Raw genomic sequence first — 26,154 nt, 5'->3', positions numbered from 1 at the left:
CCTACTTAAAGCTTCCTGTTATGGTTGACTTGGTTCAGTTCAACACACATTTGCTGAGTGCCCACCATGTGTACATTGTACGTGTTGTATAGCCAGACACTGTGCTAGAACCTAAAGCTATACAGAGAGGAATTTGACCGTTAGAGAGCTGCCATTCTACAAGGAGAGATGAATAGGTAATTAGATTAATTAGATAAAGGGAATTTATGAGGCCTCAGGAATAAAAAGTGTCATCCAATCATGTCAATTTCATTTATGTTGCTAAAAAGCTTGAATGCAAGTTTAACCTCACAATAAATGTGAAATTATGACACCTTTGTACAGTGGTCTAAAAGTGACAACTGTTTCATTAACAATATTTGCAGTCTAGCAATAATCTTTTTGTTACTATTCTTGAAGGAAGAGGTGTTCCTCCTGTTCCCCCTTCTCCCTTAACTTGCAGTGTCTGCCCTGAAAGTTGTAGCAGCTTGATTGTAGAAGCCTTTGATCCTAGATGTCAGGGTTAAGATGGAATTTATTCAACTCCAGGCATCATCTGCTCAAAGCCAGAAATATCTACATACTCCTGCCTGTTCTGAGTTTGCTTCAAAAAGAGAAAGTCACACCTATGAAGAATTTTCCAACTTTGATTCACTGGGCTATACCAAAACCTTTGTGATGATGGGATGCTCATACAAATATCAGATCAGAGCCTCATTTTAGAGCCCTTCGACAGCTAAATGACTGCCCCTCAACCTAATGTTAATGAGCACAGTCTGTGATGTAACAGTAGGTACCAGGCTTTACAGGAGTTAAAAATAATTGTGAGTCTTCATCTTGTCAATTACCAAATAGCATCTCTCAAACATCTGCACATCTATGGGTTCCTTCAAGCTTCTAAAAACAAAACTAAAGTTGAAATCTGTAAAATTGCTTTAAGGATCTCCCTAAATAGGTTCCAGAACCTCCTTTGGCAATTGTTAGAAATATGTAAATCTTCCTGATTGATAAAGTGTGAGGGAGAGGGTGAATGGCATGTTCCCTCATATGTCCCCAACCCTGTGCCCCCACCACTACTACCAGTTTGTGCTTGGTCCTCTCTAATCTGAGTCACACCTCCAAACCCTGACTGCTTTTGAGCCCTCTGTTCCTTTGGGCATGCTGAGCTTGTCTGTGGTTATGAAGGCTAAGAAGGGAAACTCAATGGACAAACCACCAAATAAGAACCAAACCACAGTTACTTCCCATCTCAACCACTGATAAGGAAAGGCCTTGATTGGGGGCATAGAAATGGCTGGGTCAACCTTTCAAAGTCCTCATCAGCCCCATGTCTTTGTTTCTCTGCATAGACCTGATGCTGACAAAAGCCATTCCGTTAGCCGTATTGTCTCATCCCTCCACAGCACAGTACCAAGTACTCCCAGATGCTGTTTACAGCTCCACTCTTGGTGGCCTTGAAGGATCACTTCATTTGTTTGTTACAAGAAAGCTGGCACCCAAACAAATGACTAGAAGGACAAAACTGTGTGAATGAAAAACGAGGTTACAGAATGGACATGAGTGTAGTAAGTGCCTCATGGCCTTCCGCCACCACAAAACCAATTGAGAATAAAGAAGGAAGGCCCTTGGGATTATGTGGTTAAGATTTGCCAACAGAAAGCAAAGCAAATAACTGGTAGGACTACGCAGGAACTGCTGAAGTGTTGTTAGTCTTTCTACAAAATATCTTTAGCTGTACGATTTAAAAAAAAAATTAGCCTAATCAAAATTACAAGGCCATCAAGGACTGTCCTGTATTCTTTCTGGGGAAAAACATGGTAATTAACTGCTACAGAATGATGGATTTTCCCAACACAGCTGTCACAACTGCTATTTTAAATCATTTGTTATGGTTTAAAATGTGTAATCCCCAAGAAATTGATCATTACTGCAATTCAATGCTGGTTTTTCAGTGCCTTAACAACACTGAGCTTTGCATTAGACCATTAACTAACAAAAGCCAGTCATGACGTGCTAAACTACTAATGGCTCATTTCTCAATGATGACTTCTGTCTTGAGCAAGATGTCATTTAAAAGAGTTCCCACTGAAATTTCTGGTGTGACAAAAAGAGATGATTCTTGCATTTTCTCCTTTTCATCTGTCTTCTCTCTTTGGCCACTCCTACTTTTCCCTTTTCCTATCTGGCGGTTATGCCTTCCTACTGAGCATTACCTCAGAACTTTTGCTTAGGATGTCCCACCCCCAGTTATGTTGAAATGCTATGCGGTCTTCATGGTCCAGTTGACATTTTATCTCTTTTTGAAGCCTTCCAAGTTACTCTATTCCTCATTCACTCAACTGGCAAGTTTAAAAGTGCCTTCTGTACTAGGCATTGTGTTTTATATTTTGGTATCTAGATAAGAGAAATATATTTATATGTATCCAGACTTCAAGAACTTTACTGTGTCACCTGATTGTACTGATGGAGCAGCTAAATCCTGGATATGGTCATGTGCCTGACAACTAGGTTTTATTGCCTTAATGTATTTTTCTGTCATTATTTCCTGTATTTAATAAATCTTCCCGTGTACCTTGCTCCACATTACCAATGTGGTTGTGATTTGAGAAGACCGGGCCCCACCAAGGCTATCACCTATTCCCTGCCCTGTCACTGCTCTTCTCCCTCATGTCACTTCATACATTTTGGTCTGTCTCCTAGATTCCCTAAGACAAATCATAGTGAGTAACTGGGAGAATTATTTACATCTATTTGAGCAGACCCATAGGCCTGTACACAGACCTATAAAAAAGAAGCAGAAATCTTGAGATACTATGCACCAAAAGAAATCATGGGTTAAGGACTATGGTAGACTGGTTGGTCACTTAGACATCAGCAAGGCTGAGTCTCAGGTAACCAGGACTCTGTGACCATTGGATAACCTATATTTGCCTCTGGATTCCTAGTGCCTATGTTAACGTTACTTTATTACTTTTGAGATATAAATTTGGGGAGTTTGATGTTGAATGACTGTGAGTACAAATCCTTTTGTAAGCTACAAAATTCTTTTTTTTTTTTTTGAGACAGATTCTCACTGTTGCCCTTGGTAAAGTGCTGTGGTATCACAGCTCACAGCAACCTCAAACTCTTGGGCTTAAGAGATTCTCATGCCTCAGCCTCCCAAGTAGCTGGGACTACAGGTGCCCGCCACAATGCCTGGCTATTTTATTTTGTTGTTGTTGCAGTTGTCATTGTTGTTTTAGCTGGCCCAGGCTGGGTTTGTTCCCGCAAGCCTTGGTGTATGTGGCTGGCACCTTACCAACTGAGCTATAGGGATCTCTATCCCTTCATCTGTTTTGCTATGTATATCAAGATTTTCCTGTATTGGTATTCGTTTAAAGCAGGTATGTATACCTTTTAACAAAGTTTTATATGTGACCAGGATTTTAAATGTAGGGAAATGTAACATTTTCTATTCATAGGAAAGATTTAAAATGCTAATATTTGTTCATCTTGGATCCATTGAAGAGCAATAGCACAGTAATGAACTCTTTTTCCTTGGGTAAGCAGACTATATAGTTCTGCTTATCTGATTACCTAAATTAATTAATTAAGAGCACAAATCCTTGCCAAATTGAAATCAACACATTAAATAAGGGATATGTGTTCCTCTCTTGCAAATAGAATACACATTCATCTTAATTAATAGATTTTAGAATACAAGCCCTGCAAATAGTGTTAGTTGTGAGAGTATAAATTCATCAGAAAAGTATTCAGCACCTTATTTAAGTCCTTCACATGGTAGCATAAACAGACCATATTTGGGATCCAAGAATTTATGTTAATACCTAGTCTTCTCATATGGGCTCATACTCTAGTTGTTTCAGGTGTATACATTTTAAAAACAGTAAATTTTTCCAATAAAATTGTGACTTGGAACAGTTTACCTTTACACCCTTTCATCCTTGTCCCTCTTACTTTTTTTAAACTCCTTTGCTTCTTTGAAATGACCTGCTCGCTCACCGTTTCTCTCTTCCCTGTTCCAGGCACCTGCTCCCTTTGTTGCCATTGTTGCACTTACCTCATCTGATAATCCAGCTCATGCTAAAACGTTAATGGCATATTAATGTGTTCTTCTCTCAACTAATATTGGAATAATCAGGGAGTTTCATTGCTTTAACAAAACGGAGGACAGGACGTCATGAATGATTTTTATACTTTGTAGTGCATTGTAGGGTACACGGGTGTTTTTTGAGTAGTTGACTTTCTGTTGCCTCCACAATCATCATATATGGGCTTTACCTATTAACAACTAAACCTGAATAAGTGGAATGATTTTGATGACAAGAAAAAAGAGTAGCCTGAAGTGGTGATGGAAAACTTCTTGATTCCAAAAGTCAGTAGGCTTGAGCCTAGCCATTGTTACTACATATCATTTTTTGTGCCTCAAATATGAGAGAGCCTGTGAACTTATGCAGAAGTTTCTTTTCTTATGGTGCAAATGAGAGCCAGAAGAATTTCCTTCTAGCTCTGTGAAACTTGAAAATTATTTTTTAAAAAAATGAAACCCTGTCCTTTGTGACAACATGGATGAGCTTGGAGGACATTATGTTGAATGAAGTAAGCCATGTGAAAAGACAAATACCAGATGATCTCACTTATAAGTGGTATCTAAAAATTCAAACTCGTAGAAGCAGATAGTAGTATGGTGGTAATCAGAGGCTGGCAATAGAGGGGTCCAGGGGATTGAGAACGTTGGTCAAAAGACATAAAATTTGTGTCCTTTAGACAAAAGGATTTCAAGTTCAAGAGATCTGTTGCACATCATGGTTATTATAGTTAATAGTGATAGATTGCATACTTAGAAATTGCTAAGATAGTAGATAGTGTAAGTGTTCTCACCACAAAAAAATAAGCATGTGAGGTGGCATAATATGTTAATTAGCTCAAACTCTATTTAAGAGAGCATTTTAATCTCATGTAACTAGTGGCTCCTGTATTACAGATATTACTGGAGGGAAAACAGAGCAAAGAATCCACCTTTTTAAAATAGAATTTAAGGCTTTCCTTGTGATTTTTAAAAATATACTATTCACTAAGGACAATGGCAATTGTGAGATTATTTAACACTCAATCTAGTATCTAAAACCAAACTCCTTTCTTAGCATTCTCTATATGTGTTTAAAACAAATGGTATTTTAACTTAATTTGTCATAAAACCTGCACTGTAACTGAAAAAAAGGCACATCCTAAAATCTGGGTTTATAGGTCCTAGTTCAGCATCTTGTTTAAGGAGACAATCTGTTTAAGACAACGTGGCCTTCAGCTTAGGTCACAAAATAGATTCCATATAATCAGTAAACCACAAGATGGCACCACTGAACAATTAGCTTATCTCAAACCTAGATGATTCTAGGTTTTCTAGATTACTCAAGAATAGTGTTACGCCTCCCATGTCAATCGCTTTCTAATGACTAGACTATGGAAAGGGAAAAATAGTAACTTTCCAGCTGATGAATCTGGTAGACAAACCAAGTGATTAAAATCAACATCAGTCATGGTGATACCATGTATACCTGATATGAAGGGATGAAAAGAACACTTCACGTCTGTGGTATTTATTCTTCCCTTTAACCTATTACAACCTCAGTCTCATCATAAGAAAGCATCAGCCAAACCCAAATTGAGGGACATTTTCCAAAATGCTTGACTGGTAGTCTTAAAAAGTGTCATAGTCATGAAAAACAGGAAATGCGGAAGGCCTGTCACAGATTGGAGGAGCCTAAGGAGACATGACAGCTACATGGAGTGAGGGATCCAGGTTTAGGTCCTGGATCTTAGTGGAAAAATTGGGGAAATCAGAATAAATTCTATAATTTAGTTAAGGAAATTGTACTGATATTAATTTCTTACTTTTGATAATTGTACCATAGTCACATAAGATGTTAACATTAAAAAAAGCTGGGTAAAAGAAATAACAGGAACTCTCTGTACTGTGAAACTATTCTCTAAGTCCAAAGTTATTTCGGAAGAATTTTTTTTTTTTTTGAGACAGCGGCTCACATTGTCACCCTTAGTAGAGGGCTGTGGCGTCATAGCTCACAGCAACCTCAATCTCTTGGGCTCAAGTGATTGTCTTGCCTCAGCCTCACAAGTAGCTGGGACTACAGGTGCCCACCACAATGCCTGGCTATTTTTTAAGAGATGGGGGTCTTGCTCTTGCTCAGGCTGGTCTCGAACCTGTGAGATCAGGCAATCCACCTGCCTCAGCTTCTCAGAGTGCTAGGATTACACGTGTGAACCACTAGGCCCAGCCCTCAGAATAAAAATTTTGAAAGATATAGGGGTAACTCTCTGAAATGCTATCTTATCAGCAACAAATTTTCATCGTCTATGATCTGGATATACTGGACTTCTGTGGAAGCTTGTATAATGGTTTGGCATGTTAACCCAGTACATGGTTCCAAGACCTGGGGTTTTATTCCTCTGTAGGCACAGTGAGCATATTTTTCAAACCCCATATTAGGATACATTGACAAAATAATTTTGTGAAATTTTCAAGTGCAAATCAATCACAGATAATGAGGGCAGAGCCAAGCCATTTCTTCCTGTTCTATGGCCATGGTTGGCACACTTTAATGACATGCAATTATCTCCCTAATGTGTGTCATAAGTATGATGGCTGCGGATTTCAGACTTAAAAAAATTTGTATTTTACTGATCATCAGTCAAATCAGTTAATGCATGGCTAATATCTTTGCTAATGTGCCAAATACTTTTTATTGCACAGAATAGTAGTTTGGCCCATAAATAACCTATTAGAATCGAGGAAGGCAACGTAACTCTGTTAGGGGGCAGGTGAGAACCAATTTCCAACATGTTACCTTTGTGTATATGGATGTGGGAAAAATTTTACTAGAAAGTATTTGTATAAATAATTAGGAAAACAGCGCTTTCTAAGTTATGATAAGAGCTAAATAAATAAAAATATTAATATCTACTTTCTTTCAGGAATGTAAATAAATTTAAGGGGTTTCCAGCATGTTCAGTAATTTTTTATAAATGTAAGATGTTATCATAATCCTACCAAAAGAACAATTGGAAACTGTTTTTTATCTGTCCAGGAAAAATAATCTCACTTCATCTGGATGAAGGATGCCCACATTTTAAAAAGTGATAGAAGATAATACAAGCCCTTGCATTTTTGAAACATTTTAAAGTGATACTCAGGCTGAAGAGGTTGCAAAGGAACTGACCATTCTCTGAGAAGATTGTTTTTAAAACCCACAGCTGTTGTTTCATGAATTCTTACTGTCTCTGTCTCATTTCCAATTCTCATATAATCCTGATTTTTGCCTTTGGTATTTTTTCCCCAAGTATTCAGTTTAAATAGAGAAGGTTTGATCATGGGTTCCTACTTTTCCTTGATCAATCAATAATCTGTAACTTTCCCTTTCCTTTAATTAATTAATTTGTTAATTTATTTTTGAGACAGAGTCTCTATTGCCCTGGGTAGAGTGCCATGGCGTATAGCTCATAGCAACCTCAAACTCTTGGGCTCAAGGTGCCTATAGCCAGGACCCTACATACCTGCCACAATGCCCAAGTACTTTTTTTATTTTTAGTAGAGAAGGGGTCTCTCTCTGGGTCAGACTGGTCTCAAACTCTGAGCTCAAACAATCCACCAGCCTTGACCTCCCAGAGTGCTAGGATTACAGGCATGAGCCACTGTGCCCTGCCTCTCCTTTCCTTTAAATATTCTTGACTTTGGTGGTTGGCATGCTTCACCCTTAACTGCTCACCTGATTCTAGACATTTTCTTATGCCTTGATCACTAGTGTCTGAACCCTATCCCAGCTCATCCCATTCTATTACTTAGTCTTCTTCCTTCTAGCCTTGTATACTGCTTTCTTAGGACTGTTGTAACAAATTGCTACTAACTGGATGGGTTAAATCAAATGAAATCTATTCCCTCACAATTCTGGAAACCAGAATTCTGAAATTGAGGCATCTGCAGGGCCATTCTCACTCTGAAGACTCTAGAGAGGAATGCCTCCTTGCCTTTTCTCAGGTGCTGGCATTGACAGCCATCCTTGATATCCCTTGGCTTGTAGTGGGATCACTGTAATTTATCCTTGTCTTCCACATGGCTGACTTGCCTTCGTGTGTGTGTGTGTGTGTGTGTGTGTGTGTGTGTGTTTCTACATTGAAATGCCCTTTCCCTTTCTCTTATAAAGACAACAGTCCTTGACCCCAATCCAGTATGCCCTCATCTTCATTTGATTACATCTGCAAAGACCTTTTTTCCAAATAAAGTCACATTCTGAGGTTCCAAATAAGGCCATGTTCTGAGGTTCCAGGTGAACCTGAATTTGGGGGAACACAGTTTGGAGCCCCCAAATAAAATCTTCTGCTATAGAACTATCAGATAAGGCATTCTGTTTAAGTTACTCATAGTAATACTGGATCAAAGTTTTTTCTAAACTACAGTTTGAAATATGATTAAAAGGTGCCAGCCATAAAATAAGAGCTATAACTAAAAACCTATATATTCATTTTTACAAAGTCTACAAGTCTTTGAGGACATAGTCCTTTCATAGGTATTTTTGGTTTATATAATTCAGGACATATTAAACAGATTAGAGGCTGTTAAATGAATTATAAATCACTCTTACTAGTTGCCATCAAGGAGAACGTGTGTGTGAAGAAAGGTCCAGTGAAAAGATATGTCTGCATGGTACTACATAATCAATTGGAAACATGCTCAGTAGAACACGTCCTATTTCACCATCAATTGAAAATTTTAGCTTTTCATTTGGGTGCTTTGGTACTATACAGACCTAGAGTGAAGACACTAAATGAGCAATCACTTTAAATGTCCACTACTTAATAAAACATAAAAAGCAAAAACCACTCCATAAACTTCAGTTTTTTTAATCTTTTTTTTTTTTTTTTAATTAAAGAGACAAGGTCTTGCTGTGTCCCCCAGGCCAGAGTGCAGTGGTGTGATCATAGCTCACTGAAACCTTCAGCACCTAACCTCAAATGATCTCCTCGCCTCCTGAGTAGCTTGGATTATAGGAGTACGCCACCACTCCTGGCAGTTTTTCTGTTTTTTTTTAGAGAGACGAGTTCTCACTATGTTGCTCATCCTTGTCTGGAACTCCTACCCTTAATTGATCCGCCCACCTCAGCCTTCCAAAATAATGGGATTGCAGGCATGAGCCACCAGGCCTGTCCTGCTTGAGTTTTTTGAGTGAAATGGTTGGTGGTTCTTTAAAATGTTAATAATGTAATATTTCTGTTTTCTATATAATACCTTATATTTCATCTGTGTATAACGTTTTATATTTCATAATATGCGATGTGTTTGGCTTTATGTATTTTTAATAGTTTCAACTTTGTTTGCTTCCTGAGAGCTGGATTATGTAGCCAACATTTGATGTTTATCACTGTCCTGTGTTTCAGGGACTACATGAGAAGACTGGTGCATTTACAGCTGTTAAAGTGATGAATGCTCGTAAGGTAATATCATATCCTGCTTATAGTCCCTTTCCTTAACTTCTTGGGATCAACAGCTCAGAAAATATTGTAATTATTTATAATTCTTATTTAATTAGCAATTTGTATATTAATCTGGATTTATTTATCATTTAATGTTTCTATCCATTAGTATATTATTTGTATTGGTTTATTATATTTCCACATAAAAATGTTTCAATTACAGCAAAAGTTCCACATATTTTGGTATTCTATAACAATGAGGAAGATATCTGTATTCCTCACTATTTCTAGTTGGTGATCTGTTTCCAGGGATAGCAAAGAAGAGATTTCCTCTAGTATCGTGTTAATCCTGCTGTGTTCCATCATAGTCTTTTCCTTCTCCAACAATTCCTTCTGAGAATTCAGGCCATTAGATTTTCAGTGACAAGCAGAAGGAGGAAACTTGTCAGAGAGGTGCATTTTTCATGTATTTTCTGACAGATGAGCAAGAGAGACAGTTTAATTGGCGCTGTTCCTGCTAACATTCATAAAGTTGTGTCATGGTTCATAACGTATTGTCACAGAATTTGCTAGCACTGATTTCCGTCCTCTTTCTTTAACATGAGCACTTTACTTTCTCAAGATAATATTAGCATGAACATAGCAAAGGCCACAAAATTTTCACTTCACTATACCCTAAAGGAAGATGGATGTTTGAAAGACTATCCAGATTCACTGAACTGTTGTCAATGCCATAAACTGTTCTCTCCCAACTTGTGTTGGAAGTGAATTGGTGAAAACTATTTAAAGAGTTGTGTGCTTTTTATTTTGCCAGTGAATGTCAAATGTTGCAAACCGATGTGAGTTTTAAGGGATTTTGAGGTTTTGTGGATTTATTTTGCCCCATAAACTATGGCTTCCAAATAATCAACCTTGTCCTTGTTGAGTGAGACTTTCTAAAATAACATATTTCCTTGTTTTAATTTGAGAGACCTTGACCACATTTAGTCTTCATCTCAGAAACTGACATATTTATATGTATTTGAAAATCATGTTCATTCCAGAGATGGTTTGTGTCAATAATCTGGTTTTGTAAGGGGAGAAAAGGCACTTAACTAATATCAAAATGTAGTTTTCCCGGTAATATGGTAATTAAATCTATTACCATGAATTGGTTGCCAAGTTTCTGTGTATATAATAAGAATCTGATTTTGTAAATTAAAATTAGTGAAAATTGAGAAAGGAATATTATTTTACTCTTCCATTTAGTGCTAAAGAAACAGAAAATACTCAAGCATAAATCATTTTCAGAGGGTACCAGTAGGTATAATAACATTTCATTCTTGGTTTTGCAGACCCCTTTACCGGAAATAGGAAGGCGAGTGAGAGTGAATAAGTATCAAAAGTCTGTTGGATGGAGATACAGCGTGAGTATTAAAAGTCCTCATTAGCACCCAAGTAGTCTTTCTTTTAATTTTCATCTCCAAACACACCTCTTTGCATTGTGTCATTGTCTCTGGAAAGCCACCACTAAATAAGTGTTTTGACCTGGAAGTGATAACTTATGTTATAACGTAGTCATATGGATTCAGTATGATGGCTTTTGAACACTAGCATCTATCAGAGAGCAGGGCCTCAAAGAAATGTTCCCTTGAATGGAAGAGTGTTGACTACAGGTGAGGAGTTGAGTAATTCTGTAGAACAGAGAGCCCTCTACCTGGGTGGCAAGAAAAGAGGAGATGATGAGACCAAGAGAAAATGTTACCTAAAATTGGCCTTGGCAAAGGACTTTTCACACCTTTTACAGGGTGTTCTGAGGTGAATGGCTTTTCCCCCATTATGGTTCCAACACATGTTACCATTGTATCTGAGCCAAATGAGGACTGGCCTTTGGTTAATCGTAAGAACAATAGCAAATAGAAAACTGATAGACTACCCAGCCTAAAAGTCTCTGGATAGCTGGCTCTGTACTTGAACACGTGGAAGAGTGTGAAGATGTTTTTTTTCCTCGACTGCCCTACAAAGCAGTCTCTCTGATACCAACAGTTCACGAACTCTACGATAACGCAAAGAGAATTCCTGTTTCTTGGTAGATATTGGTGATTTATAAAGGTAGATGTTGAGCCTAAAAGCAGATCCCCCGCTTTTATCAATATAATTCACTGATATACTTTTCCTCATTTTCTCCCCTGCAGTCAACTATATAGGATTCAAATGTTGTCAACCTCTTATGCTGTATTAAATGCATTCTTAGGCATGGTACAGTAAAAATAACCCTTTCCATTAACACGATTAGAAAGATATTGCTAAACAGCTTCATGGTTCATGATAGTAGGCTCCTGGTGTGTTTATAACGTATCTCAGGAGGCAAAGCACATCCAAAGGAAACACCCACAAAAAATACTGTCATGCTTTGGTAGCTCAAGTAGTTACAAAAGGTAAGGTATGAGAAATATAATTCTTTGATCAGTTCTGATTTTATCAATCAAACATTTATGTTCATAAAACTCCTTTGAAGATCTGCCCCCCACCCTCTCCGGTATTCTTTCTATGAAGAAAAGGATTTTGATTTGAGAATTGGGTGAAATTACAAAGGAAGTCCCGGCATCCTTGAGCTGCCTCTTCTTGACAAAAAGCAGGGTATTCAGGCCAGTCTGGGATCAACTGGCCCTGCGCCAGGAAATGCTGCAGCATCATATTACTGGGAGATGTGTGAGAGTTTTAAATTACCCACTTGGCCTGATGGATATAATGTGCTTATGTGTTTCTCAAAAGCTCAGCTTCCTGTTAATTGAGAGTGGCAAACACACTAATGCTTTCCAAACATATCTGATCTTTGTTTATTTGTTTTGGGGGAGTTTACATTTATGTGGGAAACCCGCTCTTAGAAGTTTTTTTTCTAGTCAGAAACTTTGAATTCTCTGATTATGTGTTTTAAGAAAGAAAAATAACTGCTAGCTAATCATCCAGTTAGCATCTCTAAATCATCTGGAATCCTTTGGGAGAAAAAGTATGTGACTTGCACACATATCTCTTAGATGCCAGGGCGTTATGGAAATAGCAATCATGTGGAAGTCCAGAAACATGAGTTCAAATCCCAAGTCTACCACTAAATAGTCTAAAAGTATTTGGGAAAGTGGTCTCACCTTCCTGAGCCTCAGGTTACCCATAGGCAGAGTGACATAACAATTTCAACTACGGAGTTGCCTAGAGACCAACCTCTCTCCTACCTCTTTGGCAGTTCTATAACCCAGAAAGAAAAGAATATCAAACTGCCAAAGAGGAAACACGACCCCTCCTTTTCCTCCTCTTTAACTTGTTCTTTCCATTCTTTACCTCAAATAATCCTCTCATCTTAGCCCTATTTATTGTGCTGTTTATGAGTTCATATTCCTCTCAGCAGAACCTTGGCATTTTATTTTATTTTTATTTTTATTTTCAAACTAAGCATTTATTCTTTTATTTCCTTTTATTAAATCACAGCTGTCGACATTAATGCATTTGTGGGGTACAATGTGCTGGTTTTATTTACAACTTGGAATGTTTATATCAAACTGGTTAACATAGCCTTCACCTTACTTTCTTAACTATTGTGTTAAGACATTTATAGTCTACACTTAATAGATTTGACATGACTTCCATTGAAAGATATAACACAATTATAGCCCAAGAGGAAGGGGGGAAGAGGAAGGGGAAGGGAGTGGAGGGGGGAGGATGGGTGGAGGGAGGGTAACCGGTGGGACCACACCTCTGGGGCATTCATTTTGCAAGGGTACATGTCAAATCTATTAAGCATTTATTCTTTTAAAGTCACTAAACAGGATAACAAGGTATCAAATTTCAACTTAAACTTTAAAGTCAGAACCATCAAGTTACTTAAGTTTCTTGAATGATGTAAGCATATTCTCTAGTCTTTGTGTTTATTCATTTCTCTCTCTTTCTCTCTCTCTTACTCTCTCTCTAGCTTTCACTCTTTCTTTATATATACATATACAGTAGAACCTCTATAAGTTGACCACCCAAGGGACTGTAAGAAACTGATCAACATATGGAAGTGGTCAATTTAAGGAACTAGGCCTTCTGTACTGACACGTACATGTAATGCACGTCTGATCTATAAAAATTAGGTCAGTTTAAAGGAGATGGTCAGTATAGGGAGGGGGTCAACTACAGAGCTTCTACTGTATATGTTTTCTCTTTTTTCTCTTTTTCCTTTATTAAATCATAGCTGTGTAACTGTAATGCATTTATATGGGGTACAGTATACTGATTTGATATACAATGTGGAATGCTTACATTGAACTGATTAACATAACCATCACCTCACTTCTTTGTTGTGGTAAGACATTTATACTCTTAATAGTTTTGAAATGTACCATTGCATTATGCACATTAGGTGAGCTCCCACCAAATACCCTCCCTCCTTCCGGTCTCCCCTCTCCCCTCCCTTCTCTCTTCTCTTCCCTCCTTCTTTCTAGACTATACTTATGTTTTACCATTCATATGAATGTGTAAGGACCTTGGTATTTCAACAGAAACTGAGAGTGCCTATGTATATACAGGCTTGCCAGTCCCTGTGGTTTATTTCTGTGTGATTCCAGATATTGTTGCCATTTCAAAGGAGAGCTACATGGGGGGAATCAGAAAGTTTAAGGGTTTTACATGATAAAAATGAAAGCCACAAGATCAATTTTTACCGTTCTAGAAAACAGGTTAAGGGAATTTTATGGAAACATATTGACCAATCTTCGTTGGGAGGCTGGGATAAGACTGGGGCAGCAATTCTCATACTACAAGTTTATTATTTTATTCTTTAGTGCTTTTATTACACAATAAATAGAAAAAAAGATGGAACCTGGCACTGAGGTTTTCAACTGGACAAATCAGGCTCCATTCCTTTTCCCTCATAAGACAAATAGGTTTCTAGGGATTTATTTTCTCGTGGTTGAATGTTTATAAGTAAATCCGCTGGAAAATGTTAGGGAAATACTAAAGAATGTTCTGCAGCTGCCAGCCATTTCTCTGAGATTTCAAACTTTTTTTTTTTTTTTTACAAGATATGTTATAAATACCGAAGATTTTAGGGAACAAAAGGTAATTTACAAGCAAAAACCAAATCAACTTGGAGACACTACAGAGGGCAGTGCATTGTCTTGTATTTACTTCATAAGTATTTTTAAAGTCTATCCACAATATAGCTAAATATGAACATAGTAGCCCATGTTTTCTGTGGTGTCTTAGAGAATAAGCTAGGAAGGAAGGTGTGATAACTGAGTAGATATATTTGGTTACCTAGTCATCTTAGCTAAGAGACTTATTTTCCTATATTCCCAGGTCATTAAGTCTGGGTGGTTGTGGAAAATGACGGAGAGAACTAAACTATGATAGGAAGTTAACCCCCTAATTGATTTTCATGTCAATTAGCCCTTTCCTAATTCATTGTCCCAAAGAAGTGAAAGGTATCCTTTTGTCACTGAATTTCAGAGCAGGAAATTTTTGTATTTTTAATTCTTAAGTCTTCCTTTCTTTACATTCTACAGATATATTTTACTTTGGACAATGAGAATATTTCTATGGCCGGGCGTTGTGGCGGGCGCCTGTAGTCCCAGCTACTTGGGAGGCTGAGGCAGGAGACTTGCTTGAGCCCAGGAGTTGGAGGTTGCTGTGAGCGTGATGCCATGGCACTCTACCCAGGGGGATAGCTTGAGGCTCTGTCTCAAAAAAAAAAAAAAAAAAGAAATATTTTTAAAAAGTTTTTTTTTTAAATTGAACTTTTATAAATACCATAAGAGACTTTTAAAATTTAAAATAAAATACAATTTAAAGCTAGTAGGAACTCAAAGGAGCTCAGTGGAAAATCTAGCTGTCAAGTGCAGAATCACTTCCTGGGTCATCTCATATCACCTTTGACTTCGTTCTGCACTATTTTATATTCATCATTGGTTATATTATTCATGTATGTTGTTTTTATTTCCCTGTGTGTAAGTGCCTATAACTGTAACACTGAAATGCATAAATCGATGCTATGTTCATTGAAAATTCCCAACAATTCGAGTTATGTTTTTTTTTTTTTTTTTTTTGGTTTTGCAGTTTTTGGCCAGGGCTGGGTTTGAACCCACCACCTCCACCTTTGAGGCATAGGTGCCGCCACCTCAAGTTATGCTTTTATAAGTTAATATTTTAAGATATTTTTAGTGAATTGGGTATATATACACCAATGCATGTTTTTTTTTTTTTCAAATTACCAAGAAGAAGAGAGTTTTTTCTAGATTGGCTAAGAAATAAGAGTTATAGAAAAATAATCACAATCACTTGGTTGTCAATGTATGCACAAACATAGGTGAAGCTTAGGGAAGGAGAATTGCATCCCATTTCACACCACTAAAATGGATGTTCAGGGAATGAAGAGGGATGATGTTTGTAAATTAGGGTAAAAAGTGGATGGCACTCTGAGTAATTCAAATAAGAGGTCAGGTAAGGAAGATACTTTATGAAAATACCTTCCATTTGTAGCTTTTTTCCACGAAAGGCTATCAAGAACTTTGTGTGTATTATCCCATTTAATCCTGCTAATGTTTCCAGCAGATAGGTAATGGCTACCATCTTCCATCATTTTTTAAAAACTAAATTGAATCTTATGAAGATTAAGTGAATTTTCTTACTCTGAGAGATTAGTGCTAAAACCTAGACCTGGGTATCTTAATGCACAGGATAGGTGCTCTTTTCTGACTAATACCCCACTATCTTCTGCTAGAGCTATCTCTTGAAATTATGTATTGCACCTCAGTGATACCATCTAATCAGATGGCTTCCATTATCAGTATGTGGATAATTCTTAAAAACAATACCTTTAGATATGACTTTCCCCCTGAGCACCAGACTCAGATCTCCATTCTGAGCAATCTTACGCAGCCATAAAAAGATGTGCTTTATATATTGTTTATATTTGTTTACTAATATAGAAAGATGTGCTTTATATATTGATTAAAACATGAAACTTGCAGAATAGTGAGAAGAATATGACCTTGTTTAGATTTTTTAATGTCATCTCTCTCTCTCTCTTTCTTGCTCTTTGTGTATATATGTTGATCATATCTTTATCCATTTATCTCTGTCACTTCTGTAGCTAGTCCATCAGCATATACAAGTGTCTAAAAGCATAAAGACTAAACTATTACTAATATTGGTTATACTTTAAATGGGGAAATTGTATGGTATAGGAATTATACCTTAATAAAACTGGTACAAAACAAAATGAAAAAGTAATGACTCCATCCAGTAAAAACTTTGCACAATGGCCAGAGCTGCTTGTTCAGGGACCACACTTTGAGAACCACTGAATTAAAAGATCTTCACTTTACCCTTTTGTCACCCAAATTACTAGTTAATGAGATATCTTCATTCATTGATAATTTCAGTAGAGATTATATTGTAAATTGCTGTGAGGTGTAATGAGTTGTCATAGAATTCTCCTTTCATCTACTATAGTTTAGGGATACATTGACATTAAATAACACAGCTTAGGAGTTTTGCTGTGTGTTTTCCTTACACAGGATGAAGAAGAAGATCTTAGGACTGAACTCAACCTCCTGAGGAAGTACTCTTTCCACAAAAACATCGTGTCCTTCTATGGAGCATTCTTCAAGTTGAGTCCCCCTGGCCAGAGGCACCAACTTTGGGTATGTTTCTAGTTAACCCTGATCTTATCCTGTCTTACTCAAGGACATGTGTTTTCATGAGCTGAGATGTCACTTTTGTGCACTTGTATGAAAACTTAAGCACTCAGCTGCTCAAGATAGTATGGCAACATGTACTATGAGAGACCCTTTATCAAAAAAAGTACTCTGAGTTCTCAAGAAAGGAGTGATAAAATAGGCAAAAATAACTTAAGTGACTTATGGGTGCCATGGGAGAGGACTCAAATGAACACTGGAGATCTGGAAATATCTAATATAAATATTTTTAAATATAGATTTGTTGCATTTAATTTTATGTAATTACCACTATTGCTGGTACAGCAACTACCTGATGGAATAGTAAATAATGAATGGGTAAGGATTAATTCTAATTAGTACTTGACATGAACATATGAGTGCATTTTAAATGTTCCAAAAATATATGCACTTATATATAAATGTAACTCTTAGAAACTCTTTTCTAGGTAGTTAATTGATTTAACCTTTTCTTACACATCATACTGGGAGTATCACAAATTCCAGATAAATGAGCCATAAATTTTAGAGGCTAACTGGGACAGATGCCACCTAAGCTACAATTACCAGAATTTTTGCTACCCCCCACTATAAGAGAAATAGTTAAATCACAAAGAAATGAGCTTTGGTCAAGGATGTCTTTATTAAAAAGGGAATATTTAGAACATAAGCTGGGGTCAGTATGCACTTGATTTCTATGCTTTGTACATTTCAATTTTCAGTCCAAGTTAATAATAGAGTTTTTCCCAAAATAATGACTGAAAATTTCAGGATCTTCCAGTGTCAGTGACAGATTCTGTTGCATATATACCAAGGACTTGAGGAAGTAGGAGAGTGGACATTATAAAATGGTTTCCAATAAGGAGTTGAATTGAAGCAGTGGTTTTCAAACTTCAGTATCCATTAGAATCTCCTAGAGAGCCAGATAAAGCACAGATTACTGGGCACTCAATGAGTTTCTGATTCAGTAGGTCAGGGATGTGAATCTAAGAATTTGTACTTTCTAGTAAGTTTATAGGTGATGCTTCTGCTGCTGGGCTGAACACCGTACTGTGGAGAACTACCAGATTTAGAGATGTTCAACTTAACCCTTTGAACATGCATCCTGCATTCTCTTAGAATTCCAGTTGAGATTTTTAAAAATATTGCTGCACAACTTAGTTACTATTTGTTTTGCATAACACCATTTGTCTTTTTCATGCATTTTCACTTACACATATGTTTCCCTTTTGACAGTAGGGTGAATTATGAGAAATGTTGCTGTCTTCATACTGGATATATATTAATAGTGCTCAGTTCATCTGGTCATTCAATATATATTAGTTGAAACCCACCTATTTGCCAGGCATTCTGCTAGATGCTAGGGATACAATAGTGAGCTGAGCAGACATGTATCTGGTCCATTAGAGCTTACAGTCTATTTGGAAAGATCAATATCATTCAGATAATCACAAACATGAATGTATAGTTGGTCATAAGGGAAATAATGCAGCTCTATGTCAGTGGATAACAAAGGAACCTAAAGTAAGCTGGGAAATGAGAAACTCTTCCTTGAGGAAGTAAAAGCTTAAACTGGGATCTGAAGGATGAATAGGCACTTAATGTATAAATTATTTGATGGAGATAAGAGTTTCCATGGGACCATTCACACTTTCTTGCTCAGGTAAGTCAGGAAAACAAATATGAAGTAAATAAATAGCTAAATAATTACCACTTGTAAAGTGTATGCCCAGTACATACACTTTATAAATGATAATTATTTAGTTATTTATTTACTGGGAAAAATGATTGAGAGCGCCTCACATTCCTTTCGTAGGTGAGCTCTTTTGATTCACATACCATTAGCAAAATCTTTCAGGGTTGTAATAATTGAATGGCTTTAATTCAGGTGTGTCATGGTTTAAAATAAGTCCCTTTTCTTTCATTACCACAGTGTATATGTCGTGCCCATTCCATATAGTCAATGCTCTGCATGAAAATGAACTCGTTTGTAGTTTGTCTGAGTTGTAGTTTTGTTTGGTTGCCTCTTCTCTTCTTTCTGGTGAAAGTATACTCAAGAGAAAACATGCAGTAATATCAGTGATGAACAACTGTAAATTAGTGAAGTAGTTTTCAAAGAAGAAAATGTTAATATTCCAAAAGGAAACAGGTGTACTTTCTGAGTAGTTATGATTTAGGGCTTATCCCTTTGCTCCTTTCTTACATGGTGATAACTTGCCTAGGAGTTTTTTTTTTAAGTTTTATTCTTTTGATAAAGTGGTTTTGATGCGGGCAGTGATATATAAACCTGCACTTAAAGAAAGATTTGCTAAGATGATTATAATAGTTATATTCTCCTTACATTAGTCTGTCCTCTAGTTAGCTAATATTGTTTGGAAGAAAATTTACTAGTTCAGCATTTAATACATGGGTGGCAAAAATAAACTCCTGGGAAACTGAGTTTATTAACACAATAAAATCTGAATGAAATATTATCAAAGATACTAGCTTCAAAGTAGGCTTTCCTTAGCTGTAACCCAATTTGGAAGAAATTATCCCACAGGCATGAAATTAACAAATTCTCCTTTGGAATTGTAGTTTGCCAGTTTCTGGGGGAAAATAATCTGGAAATTGAAAACAAAAACAAAACAACAAACAAATGAACCTGGTCTCAATGTGGAAATGTAATGTCTTTTGAGACCCTCCATATCCTGCTTCTCCACCCCCAATAAAATTGTTCCCTCAACTATACTTTCCTTTCTACTTCAGTCATCCCTCAGGCTTATTTCTTGCACAAGCTTCTTTCTAAGGGCATGTGTTCATCCTGTTTTCCACAAACTGAATGTTATTCCTTCTAAGCATATCCAAACACTACCTATCCTTCAAGGCTTAGCTCAAATCCCACCTCCTGGTTAAATATTCCCAGTGTGGTACCTGGCTTCTGTCCCTCTACAAATCTTTGGGTTTCATCCAACTCTTTCTAATTCCACGAGCCTTTGGAGTCTTCTACCAGATGATTGAGCTAGTCTTTGCAGTGCCTTAATCTCTAAACATTACATATAAATACACAGCCGTATGGACTAGAACTCTCCAGATATTTTCAGAGAATTATTTTCTAATTATTGATACTTTACTCACTTCCCTGCAGATGGTCATGGAGTTATGTGCAGCAGGCTCAGTCACTGATGTAGTGAGGATGACCAGAAATCAGAGTTTGAAAGAAGACTGGATTGCTTATATCTGCCGAGAAATCCTTCAGGTAAGTCTTTATATGGTCATTCTTCCCTGAACTTGAAAAAAACTTGTACAGTGTACATTATACCCGCTCATATCTGATGGTCTGGGAATTCTAAAGATAACCTCTGTATTAGGATTCTTAAAAATGCCAAAAAAAGCTGTGGAGAAAGACTTTCAAGTGATGGCCTTAAACTTTAAGGTAGACCACAAGCTGGGCAACCAAGTCCTTCTAAGTTATGGCCTTCCATGGCTCTGTCAGATTCAGACTACCATGTTCAATGGATCATGGAAATGACCACTTGGGTTATTTATTATGTTATTATGATTTTTAGAGTCCTCTAAAACAATCACATCACACTATCCTCCTAGGTTAGGATGAAGGTGAATCAGGAGAAGTCAGTGTTCTACAGAAAGGCTCTAAACCATCTGCAGACTTTTACAGACATCTTCTCAGAATAGTGCCCCATTTTTAAATTGCCTTTATTTCCTCTGCCCCATTGGCTGAGAGCAATAATTTTATTGATCTACAAAACTAAATTTTTTTTGTATGTGGCTTAACTGCTGATTAAGAGAAAGATATTAACAGAACTGAATAGCACCATTCATGCAAAGTTTGAATGTCCTTCCTCCCATTTTGGTCGGATGCATTGTGATAATATAGTCAACGGTCAAGAGTGAAAATTCTGCACTGAGTTGTAAGTCCTGGCTCACCATGCATTAGTTGTGTGACCTCGATCCAGTTACTTAAATTTTTAAAGTTTTACTTTTCTCATCTATGAAATGGGGTGACATTAACATCTTCCTTAAAGGGTTGCTGAGAGGAATTCATAATTTATTCTGTATAAAGCACTCAGCACAGTGCCTGGCAAAGAATAGGGCTCAATAAATTTTAGGTGTTTTTATTGTTACTTCAATTGTAAATCCCCAGTTAGTGTCTGGAGCACTCGCAGCACAGCCTAACATTGCATACCATGTTGCGGTTTAGCCAGGTCACAGGTTAGTTTTAGTGGTGAATGAGCCGTAGCCAGCATGGCAAGCCAACACAAATTGCAAATGCTTTAAAATGAATTTCCATATCCCTCCAAATTCTCAGCCTACAAGGCTGATTAGAAAATATTTTGGACTAAACAAATGGTTGGATGAAGAATAGAGCAAAACTATGGCTGAGCTATGTTATTTAAGATCTCCAGGTCTTATGGTTAGTTGGAAATATGGAGGGTAGAAAGGAAGATGAAGTGACCCAATGTATACAAATATTACATTTTGGTGCTCTTTTTCTTTCATGGGTGTCCTGATTTATTTTCCTTCTCTCAGAGCCAAAAGTCATATTTCTGGGAAATGGTTATAGTAATTCCAGCCTAAAGAAAGAATTTCGTCTGAAAAATCAAATCTAGGCCATTCCTCTTACCAGAGTCTTTCCAAAAATACTAAGAACGGTACCAGAAAAGAGGAAAAATAAACATATATTGATGTGGCTTCTTATATGTGTGTGTATGTGCATATAAAATCTGTATACATGTGTATGTACATATGTATGTATTTACAGGGCTTAGCTCACCTTCATGCACACCGAGTCATTCACCGAGACATCAAAGGTCAGAATGTGCTGCTGACTCATAATGCTGAAGTAAAACTGGGTAAGTTTATTTTTACAGTATTTTAGGTGAGGGCCAAAACATCTTAATGGAGAAAACTCCTTTAAGATAACTGTGCTTTTTATTATGTCCCTGCCAAAGCCTCTATTATTTGATCTGGATCTTCCCTGTCTGCAAAACCAGTCAAAATTTGAAAATTAGTTTGGGAGTAGGGGGGAAGGGGCAAAAGAAAAATGAGGCACCTAACTGCTGCTTTGAAATCACGTAGACTTAAACAACTTTATAGTGGGGAGTTTCTTTCTAGTTGTCACTTTGCCTTCTATTAGAAATAGCTATTATATTTATCTCAACAATTGAATTTTTAACCATGGGCAAGTTTTGGTGCCATGGGCAGGGATGAAAAAAAAGAGAAGAAAATTCTTTCACATCATAGAGCTGTATTTGCCCAAGAATGTCAAAGAACATTTCAAGTGTATGAGCATGAATTGCTTCTTTGGGTTTTTTTTTTTCCCAAATATTTAAAGAAATGATATTAATCAAAAATAATGCTCCAGTAACATCCAAATAAAATTAAGAATAAGAAATCAAAACACCAGCAAGTCCCTGGCTGTCTATTCCAGGGTTCAAAGTGGAATAATTTATCTGAAAATAATGGCACATATTGTCTCTCAAGCACACAGGAAACACCGAACATTTAAAATAAATATCGATGGTGAGTTTTTCCGTCTTACCATATAAATAATTTCAGTACTGTGTGATGATGGACAACCCTATTGATACAGAATATGAATCACTTACATCGATTTTTAATTATATCAGCTCTTTTTTTTTTTTTCTGAGACAGAGCCTCAAGCTATCCCCCTGGGTAGAGTGCCGTGGCTTCACAGCTCACAGCAACCTCCAACTCCTAGGCTCAAGCGAGTCTCCTGCCTCCGTCTCCCAAGTAGCTGGGACCACAGGCGTCCGCCACAACGCCCGGCTATTTTTTGGTTGCAGCCATCATTGTTGTTTGGCGGGTCTGGGCTGGATTCGAACCTGCCACCTTAGGTGTATGTGGCTGGCGCCTTAGCCACTTGAGCCACAGGCGCCGAGCCTATATCAGCTCTTTATTAACATATCTTTTCATATGATTGGAAGATATTTATCCTTTTCTTGCTAAATGGATAGAACCAGAGTAGAGATTTTCTTTATTCATTGAAAACATTTTTTTTTCTTTTACTGAGTATTTGTGGGAGAAGCATGAGGTAGTAATTGTTCTTGAAATAAGTGAAAGTAGTTTCAAGAAAATGTATTAGCTATTTTGTTTCTAAAAACTACCAAGCTAGGGCAGCGCCTGTGGCTCAAAAGGGTAGGGCACCAGCCCCATATGCTAGACGTAGTGGGTTCAAACCCAGCCCTGGCCAAAAAAAATGCAAGAAAAAAAAAAAAAACTACCAAGCTAGAAACACAATTTCCAAGTATACAAGAGGCATACACATTTCACATATAAATGTGCAGGATCGATAGTCCACCACAAGACTAAAACACTTTGTTCACATATAGAGTAACACTCTTATATACTTGGGTCAAGTTGCTGCCCAATCTGGACATTTGCAGCGTGGTAGATAAATTGTTAGTAGCTGAAAAGCTACTGAAATATCTGTCACGATGTCCATGCACTGAAGCTCCTGTACTATACTCTGGAGGAGAGACCTTTTAGTGCTGGATTAGAATTTAATCAGGCTTATTTTACACATAATCCTTATATGATTTGTTTTACATTTCTCAGATCATAGCTATTTTTAGGCAGCGTATTATAAGGAGAAGGTTGCGGAAGGCAAAACTTATGACAGCCAAAGGAAGTGACAGAAAGGGAAGAGACAGGGAAATGATTATATTGCAATTGCAATTGTTTAATAATCTTCATATTCCAATCTCTGATGTCATTAAAGAAAGGTTAAATTATGCCATTGCTGAGTTTTCACCTCTAACTTTTATCTAATTTTCAGCTTTTCTTCTTTTTTATTTTCTTTCATTCATCGCTCTTCTAGTTTTTTCTCCTATAATTTTCTTCCCTGATATATGCCATATATTATTGTATGGCCTTCATAACTATTTCTTGGCCCTTAAAATTGGCCCTCAGGGATAGTGAAAATGCCAAACCGTGATTTAACCTATTTCTAAAAAAATATATAGCTAGGTAATGAGATTGTACGATACTCAATGGGGACCGTCACGGTATTGTGAACATTTTTTTATTGTTGTTTTGGTTAGAGACTTTCTTCAAGACTCCCTTAAACTCTCAGGTTTTTTTTTTCCTTTTCCATTTCTGCTCCTAAATTCTTCAAGCTGCTTTTCAGTCAGTTTTGTTCGCCATCCTCTGGATTCCTGGAAACCATTCTAAATTAGAAAATCTACTTCATTTTTCATCTCTGTCTTATTTTTTCTGGAATAAATAACTCCTGTCTACTTTAGACTTTTTCTGTTTCTGAGGATACCATACTAAATATTTTCTTATAATGTATCCCACAGATGAATAGAAAGCTGAACTTTTACAGTCTAAGCTAACATATGGATACCACGGTACATATCTGCATCTGATAGAGAAGATCTGTGCAAGAACTTAAACTAAATTCTAACAGAAAAAAATTAGTCTTCTTTATCAGTATGATAGGACCGTCTAAAGTCATGAGTAGGACTTCCTGATCAACTGCTAATAGGTTTTAGATTTCTTTGATTTTGCTTATAGTCCTGGTCTTCGCCCAGCTTGGTGGCAGGTCCAAACGCTACATATGTTATCACTTCAGAAGTTTAGGGTGTACTGATGGAACTTCATTTTTAATATTCATGGTAAACATTCAGCCAAACCTACTGTAGATTTATAATAGCACTTCTGAGTCTCATTCCAACATAAATAGCAGCAAAAGCTTATTTCCCAGTATTCCTGGAGTAGACTTCATGGTGAAGTTTGCTGGGCTGGAATAAAAATCTGTTATCCATTGTGGCTTTTGTATTGGCTTTCCAAGTTAAAGCAATAACTTATTGAGCTTTTTGTCCCTGATTATTTTGACATATGCCGAATTTTGCAGTGGATTTTGGAGTGAGCGCCCAGGTGAGCAGAACTAATGGAAGGAGAAATAGCTTTATTGGGACACCGTACTGGATGGCACCTGAGGTGATCGACTGTGATGAGGACCCAAGACGCTCCTATGATTACAGAGTGAGTGTGAAGTTTCGGACAGTGGGAATCAAAATTTGGAAAGGATTTTTGATTAACCTTTATTTTAATAAAATAAAAGAATAAAAGGCAGGCTGCCCCTCCTTTCAAAACTCTAATCAGAACCACTAGCCTTTATTCCTATATGTGGTTTGATTACATGCATAAAATAATATTTTCTGAGAACGTAGACAGAGTACATTGGGGAATTACCCAGATTTGAGGCAGAATGTCTAGTCTCTGTTGCTTGCAATTTCTTAGTAAAAATACTATATTATGTGGCTTTATATGAACATTCAACTACCATGGGCAGTGGGCTTTGTAAACTTAAAATGAATAAATGTAAAGCCAATTATTAATCCCCACAGTAACTTAGCTCCAAAATGAAAATAATAATAATAATAATTTGATTACTCAGGGTAATAGACAAAATCCTTGGCATGGTTCACGTCTAAAACCACAGAAAATCAGTGGAATAGACAAATTAAGTAACAATTCATGCTATTTATTAAAGTTTCCACTGAAGCTGCAATTTGGACAATATACATCTATGTACACATTTCAAAAAGCTGATGTGGAAAGAAAACTCTCCATTTGCTATAGACTGGAAAAACCTCACTCTCTCCACATCATAAGTCATCCAAACAATTCATTGTGGTCTCCCTATGTGGAACCTAGGACTCGAGACTTGAAGTTGATTAATTTTAGTTGCATCTCTTTTCCCTTTCCTTAAATGCCCTCTGCTTGATCTGCAAAATAATTACTTATGAGAGCCTATTACATGTTCAGTGCTATGTTAACTGCTATGAACACTATGGAAGCTTAAAGTTCTTCAAGTGCCTTGATGTAAAAACAATGCTTTATGGCTCCATATATTTTTTGTAGTCTTTCAAAGACTTTTACCTGTATTGGTAATTTTTCCTTTTTAACCCCATGTAGCTAAAAAAAGCTTAAGCTTAGGCTGTCACAACTGAAGTTAAGAGATCTATAACCT

The 26,154-nt window shown here is 36.9% G+C and overlaps 1 protein-coding gene across 1 annotated transcript in view; it reads left to right on the top strand.

Annotated features, from left to right (window-relative positions):
• NRK (Nik related kinase) overlaps positions 1–26,154 on the top strand; it is a 125,939-nt gene that overhangs the window by 49,971 nt on the left and 49,814 nt on the right. The window contains exons 3-8 of the mRNA XM_003801634.2: positions 9,427–9,483; positions 10,797–10,868; positions 16,995–17,120; positions 20,281–20,391; positions 21,916–22,006; positions 25,033–25,163. Of these exons, the coding sequence (XP_003801682.1) occupies positions 9,427–9,483; positions 10,797–10,868; positions 16,995–17,120; positions 20,281–20,391; positions 21,916–22,006; positions 25,033–25,163 (588 nt within the window). The remainder of the gene's footprint in view (positions 1–9,426; positions 9,484–10,796; positions 10,869–16,994; positions 17,121–20,280; positions 20,392–21,915; positions 22,007–25,032; positions 25,164–26,154) is intronic.

The sequence above is a fragment of the Otolemur garnettii genome, unplaced genomic scaffold (genome assembly GCF_000181295.1).
Source record: "Otolemur garnettii isolate 467f Iridium unplaced genomic scaffold, OtoGar3 scaffold00216, whole genome shotgun sequence".
Classification (NCBI taxonomy): Eukaryota; Metazoa; Chordata; class Mammalia; order Primates; family Galagidae; genus Otolemur; species Otolemur garnettii.
The sequence above is the reverse complement of the archived record's forward strand: the minus strand, read 5'-3'. Positions and strand labels throughout refer to the sequence as shown.